The sequence below is a fragment of the Alligator sinensis genome, unplaced genomic scaffold (genome assembly GCF_000455745.1).
Source record: "Alligator sinensis unplaced genomic scaffold, ASM45574v1 scaffold1860_2, whole genome shotgun sequence".
NCBI classification, from domain to species: Eukaryota; Metazoa; Chordata; order Crocodylia; family Alligatoridae; genus Alligator; species Alligator sinensis.
The window spans coordinates 231,211-237,396 of NW_005843035.1; the positions used below are offsets into that span (position 1 = coordinate 231,211).

Sequence of the window (6,186 nt, forward strand, 5' to 3'; positions counted from 1 at the left end):
CGGAGTGGGCGTGGCGCCACTGCCGGGGAGAGGAGCCCCGCCCCTGACCAGGTTCAGGGCGGGCTCCCCGCTGGGGAGAGAAGCCCCCGAGGTCCGCCCCCCCGCGGCCCCCCCAAATAACTCTCCGGCTCCAGACGTTGAACAAAGTGTCGGTTTATTTCGACCGTACAAAGAAACCGAGAAGGTACCAAAAAAAAACCACAAAAAAACCAGGAATTGCCCCCGGGGGGGGGGGGGGGGGTGTAGGGCCCCAGGGCCGGACCCGGCCTGCAGAGCTGGCGGACCCCCGAGGGGCGGACCCCCGGGTCGCTGCTAACCGGGGGCACGGAGGACTCTGCGCGGGTCTCCGCCCCCTCCCCAGGCCGGATCCTGACCAGGTCTCCTCGGCTCGGTGGATGCGGGAGGCGGGGCGGGGCTTGGAGCCCTTTGATTGGTGGGGGGGCCGTCCCCAAGCACCCCATCCCCTTGGGCTGATGATGTCACCGGAGGCCGAGCCCGTGCTTGGGAGGGGGCAGATGGAGACCGGCCCCAGCTGTCACCAGGTGGAGAAGTCCCCCCACGGCCGGGGCGGCGCTATCGAGGCCCCGGCTGACGCCCGCTGGCTACCGGATCTCGCTCGCTTGGATGCAGCGTGCTCGGGGCGAAGCCGCCAGCTTGCGGGGCCTGGACGGAGACACCCGGGGGCCGTGTCCGGCTGCACGACGCAGCTCTCCCGTCACGCAGGAGGGACCTCACCCGCTTGGGACCCAGGCCTTGGAAGCTCTGGGGATGCCGAGACCTGGGGTCTGTCGCGCCGGGCGATTCCCCAGCCTGGAAACGGCTCCCCTGGCTCCGTGCCCCCCGCAGCGCTCCTCGAAGTCACACCGGGAGGGGGGTGTCAACGGAGATTCAGCTCCGTCATCAAGACGAGTCATCTTGGGAGGGAGTGGGGAAGCCAGGGAGAGGCTTCGGGGCGCTGCAGCCTCCATCAGGCTGCCAGCCCAAGAGCTTGACAGGGGCATGAGAAGAGGACAGGAAGACGCTGGGGGGTGGAAGTCAACCCCTTGCTCGGAGAGGGGCAGGAGGCCAGAAGACAGGTCCGTCCCATGTCGGAGCTGGCAGCCGTGGCTGGAGATTCAATGGGGGCTTCTGAAATCTGCCTTGGCCCCCCGACCCGAGAAAGATGGCGAGGGGAAGCGGTGATAGATCCACCCCTATGGGAGCCAGGTGAAGGGGGAGGAACAGGCCCATGGGCAGGTACAGAGGGCCTGGGGAGGGACAGGAGAGATTTCAGCAAGGCCCAGGGGACTTGGGAGCGTGATTCCCATGGGGAAGGGAGCACCAGGCTTGGCTGGAGGTGCTGAGCTGGGCACCTCATTGGCCCATCAGGGCCTGGTCCCCAGGGCACGGGAGGGAGGAGCGACAAGGGGCCAAGAGGTCCATCCTGTAGGGACGCAGCAGCCAGGTGTGGTGCGACACCCCCTGGGCTGCCCCATGAAGATAGGTCCCATCTCTAAGGACTTCTTTGGTACCACTTGGCTGGGGGCATGGATGGATGGACATGCCAGCTGCCTACAGGCAGCCCTGGGAATCCACATCCCAGTGACTCCAGTGGGGCAACCGGATGATCAGAAATGAAGGAAACCTCCAGCTCAGCTCAGCCAGGGGACATGGGGGAGAGGGGTATTTGGGGCTGGGAGGGGAATATTTTTTGCAAGCAGCTGCATAAAAAGGAGTCCTGGGGTCGGTTCCCTCTCGGGGAGAAAGGCCCCCACATCTAGGGGCTGGACCTGACCTGCCAGCCACATGCAAGACCCCTTGCTTCACGCCCGCATCTGCGTCTGCCAGGGTTAGAGGGATGAAGGCACCAGCCTCTGCTGGAAGACGATGAGCAGCCCCAACCCCAGCCCGGCCTTCCCTACCGCAGTCCGGGCCTGGCTGCCAACAGGAAAGGACGTTGCAAAGGGGCTGCCTTCCCACAGGACACGAGGTCAGCCGTGCTTGCTGGAAAATGCCCCTCCCCCCTTTAAAAGGGGCCAAATGAGACAACAAGTTGCATCTCCAGGGCCAGGAGGCTGCCGGGTGCTTCTTCCCCGACAAAGGCAGGGCCCTGGACTCGGAGGCCAGCGACGGACAAGCCGTGAGGCTTTCTTAGCATTGCCGGGGCTTGCATCTCTGCTGGTCTCCGGGGAGCGTGCGCCAGGTGGGAGAAGCGGGGCAAGAGCTGCCAGGAATTACCAGGGCTACATTACCCTCTGATCCAGTCTGCCTGGGCCCGGTGGCTCTCCCGAAGTCCTGGTGCTGAGCTGGGAAGAATCCAGAGGGGAGGGCAGGCGGCGGCTGGGCCCGGCTTTGGAGGGGGGTGGGAAGGAAGGGGAGGGCAAAGGGCCAGGGCTCAGTGGCAGCAGCCCCCACAGTGGCCACCGGCGTGGGGGTGCTGGCTTTCCCCAAATTTGGTTCTGCGGCTGAGGATCTCGTAGGAGCAGTCGTCCCCGCAGCAGCCAGACATGCTGGGAGAGGTGTCATCGATGTCGAACCTGCCGGGCAGAGAAACCTCAGGGTTGGGGGTGAAAATCACTGCCTGGCCCCAGCAGCCTGAAGGGGGGACACTGAGCATGGGTTATCCAGACCCTCTCCCAGTCCTGATTGCCTCCCACACCTCTCAAAATCAATCAGGATTTGGAGGATCACACACGTCCCACATTACCCCTAGCTGCGGTAAATCCCTGCCTCCTCAACCCCAGGATCTGATGGGCTTGGGGCCTCCAGAAGTGTTGCCAGTGCCCCAGAACTGGCTGCAGTTTGGAGGCCACGTGTGGTTTGTAAGAACGTAAGAGCTGCCATGGACTGGGTCACACTGTAGGTCCGTCTTGCCCAGTTTCCTGTGTTTCACCAGGGCAGAGAGCGGATGCTGAAAGGGACAGTGCCCTGGGTCTGACCAGGGGTGTTCTCCACTGTTCCTCTCACTTGCAGCCTCCAGTTTATAAGGTCTAGGAAGCTCTGATTCGGAGGCCGTGCCCCTCATGCACGTAACGTTTTGTTCAATGTTGTCATCAACGACCTGAAAGATAGCACAGAGTGCACCCTCAGCAAGCTTGCACATGACACCAAGCTGGGGGGCGGAGTAGATCCGCTGGAGGGTAGGGCTAGGATTCAGAGAGACCTTGACCAAGAGTACTGGGCCAAAAGAAATCTCATGAGGTTCAATAAGGACAAGTGCAAAGTCCTGCACTTGGAACAGAACAATCCCATGTGCCGGGACAGGCTGGGGGCCATCTGGCTAAGCAGCAGCTCTGCAGAAAAGGACCCGGGGGATGACAGTGGGCAAGGAACTGAATAGGAGCCAGCAGTGTGCCCTTGTTGCCAAGAAGGCTAATGGCATCCTGGGCTGCATCAGTAAAAGTGTTGCCAGCAGGGCAAGGGCAGGGATTCTTCCCCTCTACTCAGCACTGATGAGGCCACATCTGCAGTCCTGTGTCCAGTTTTGAGCCCCCACTACAGAAAGGATGTGGACAAATTGGAGAGAGTCTAGTGGAGGGCAATGGAAATGGTTTGGGGCACATGACTTGTGAGGAGAGGCTGAGGGAACTGTTTGGAGAAATGAAGGTTATGTGGGGATTGAACAGCAGCCTTCGACTCCCGGCAGGGTGGCTCCAAAGAGGCTGGAGCTGGACTGTTCTCAGTGGGGGCAGATGACAGAACAAGGAGCAATGGGCTCAAGTCGCAGCAAGGGGAGTTGAGGCTGGATATTAGGAAAAACTGTCTCACCGGGAGAGTAGTAAAACACAGGAACGGGTTACCCAGAGAGGTGGTGGAATCTCCATCCTTTAGGGCTTTGAAGACCCAGGTACACAAAGCCCTGGCTGGGATGATCTAGTTGGGGCTGGTCCTGGACTAGATGTGACCTCCTGAGGTCCCTTCCAGCCCTCGTTTTCTATGATTCTATAATAGCTACAAATACCCCCTTCCTCCAAGAACGCGCCCGATTCCTTCTTGAATCTGGCTAAACTCTCCACTTCCACCACATCTGGTGGCAACGAGTCTCACACTAATTACACTGGGAGACAAAGAACTTCCTTTTGTCAGTTTTAAACTGACGACCTACTAGTTTCGTGTTGTGACCCCTGATCCTTGTATGGAGGGAGACGGTCAATAGTAAACCCTTGTCTTGTGAGAGATCAAGTACAGACAGACAAATTCTTGTCTGGTGAGGGACAGCCAGTACTAAATCCCTACCAACTTCTTCGCCATTTAGTATTTTGTAAACTGTCTCACATCCCCCCTCAAGCATTCCTTTTCTAAACAGAACAGGCCTGGCCTCTTTAGTCTCTCCTCATGTGGAAGCCCCTCCGTGCTGCTCGTCGTCCTTGTTGCCCATCTCTGGACCTTCTCGTTTGAGGGGTGCCTGCTGCTAGGGAAATGCGGTGTCCTAGCTAGGGTGGCAGACCACCCCCCTTGGCTTTCAGCGAAGATCCCCCACAGAGCCAGAGCTGCTTGAAAGATCAAAGCTTCTTTATATTGAGATAGATCTCATGGGGGGGGGGGGGGGCTCAGAATCAGGGGGGGGGGGGGGGCGCTCAGTCACACAGCCCCCTCGCTGTGTGAGAAACGGAGCAATTTGTCACCTTGGGGGAGGGGGTGCTGTGAGCTCATACCAGACCCAGGGGAAGGAACCAGTCCAGGCCCTGGCACGTAGGGGATGGGGAGGTGGAAAGACTCAAAAACCCACCTCTCTATCCTGCCAGTAAGCAGGGGAGACGAAGGTGCCGGCTCACCCGGGCTCCTTTACAACCACCCAATTCCCAGTCAGCCTAGACTACTGGCCCCCGGGACTCTCCCCCTTGGTGGGATGTTGCCACTGCACTGAAAGACAGGCGTGTGAACAAGGGGTTAAGGTGAGGACAACCTAATGAGCCAAGCCCCCCTTCCACCCCGCAGACTCCTTACTGTAACGCCTCTCTGAAGAACTGGTAGGCGCCATGGTTGTGTTTGAAGACTGTAAGCATGACTTTCTTCATCTGTGTGCTGCGGAGCAAGAGAAAGGGGCAGCTGAGATGGGGGAGCTGGGGTTTCAAGGCCCCAAATACCCTCTCCCAGGTGAAGGAGTGAGCTTCAGGGTAGAGGAAGACGACGTTGTGTGGTAGAAGGTTACAGACTTGGAGACAGGGGCACAGGGGGAGTGGATGCCTGTGGAGACCAGGTCACGAGCCAGCTTTGCTGCAGTAGCAGACACTGCTGGGTAGAAGGCCAGGGAAACAGGTGATGGGGAATGCTGGGAGCTAGAGGCTATGTAGAAAGTCCTCTTTTAAAAGGCATCCTCTCCCCTTTCATATGTGGAAACTGTTTCCCCCCAATCCCTTAGACTGGTAGAACTCAACCCCAAGGGCGCTGGACTCCAGAGATCTCCGAGGTGCCAGCCTCTGTGGCTTACACAGATCTGATTTCAGCAGGCAAAGGCTAACACCAAATCCAAGAAGGTTTATTTAAGTGCAGCGATTCTCCACCTTGAGACCCGAGGCCTCTCTTGGAAAAGGCCAGGTCTTCATTTACAGTTGGTTTTTTTTGTTTTTTACTACAGAGACATACTACAGCAGTTCTCTTGTCACAAAGGGCTCAGGAAAAATCTCAACAGGGCAGAAGGCTTTTAATGCTATGTATTCCTTTTGGAAATCTCCGGGTTTAGCAGGTGAACCATGTTTGCACGCCTAATGGTGCTGATGTTTGGCACCCTTGAAAGGATCTCAAGGCACTCCAAGGTGCTGTGGCACCCTGGTTTATGTTCTTATGTGATAGATCTTATGTGTTGTGTGTTCGATTAAGCTGGCTACATCAGCTGCAGAACTTCTGAGACCCAAACACGTGGGCACAAAGATCCCCTCTAGCCCAGGGCTGTCCAGCTTGGCTGAGTTATACAGAAGGAGGTCCCGTCTAGCCCTACTTCTCTATGATTCTAACCTCCACGTCTTTCATCAGAGCTGCTAAAAGCAAGTGGGGTTTTGTTATGCTCCTGAGCTGTAGATGGAGCCTCCCTCTGTGGAACGAGCTAGAATCTAACTGGAGGTTTAGTGGTGGCAGCTTCAAGGAAATCCAGTGTGGTTTTCAGATCCGGGGCTAAGGAATCTGTTCGTTGTAGACACACACATGCTGTTCTCTTATGGGGGCACTGTGGACACAGCCACAAATATATTTTTTAGCTTGGGGTGGGGG

At 57.9% G+C, this 6,186-nt stretch overlaps 1 protein-coding gene across 5 annotated transcripts in view; it reads right to left on the reverse strand.

Moving 5' to 3' along the window:
- Positions 1 to 371: 371 nt before the first annotated feature.
- NAA40 (N(alpha)-acetyltransferase 40, NatD catalytic subunit) overlaps positions 372 to 6,186 on the reverse strand; it is a 17,118-nt gene continuing 11,303 nt past the window's right edge. For all 5 annotated transcript variants that reach the window (XM_025193264.1, XM_014526375.2, XM_025193265.1 and 2 more), the window contains 2 exons: positions 4,927 to 5,004; positions 372 to 2,516 (listed from right to left, as the gene is read on the reverse strand). In XM_025193264.1, coding sequence (XP_025049049.1) covers positions 2,375 to 2,516; positions 4,927 to 5,004 — 220 coding nt within the window. In that variant the 3' untranslated portion in view covers positions 372 to 2,374. The remainder of the gene's footprint in view (positions 2,517 to 4,926; positions 5,005 to 6,186) is intronic.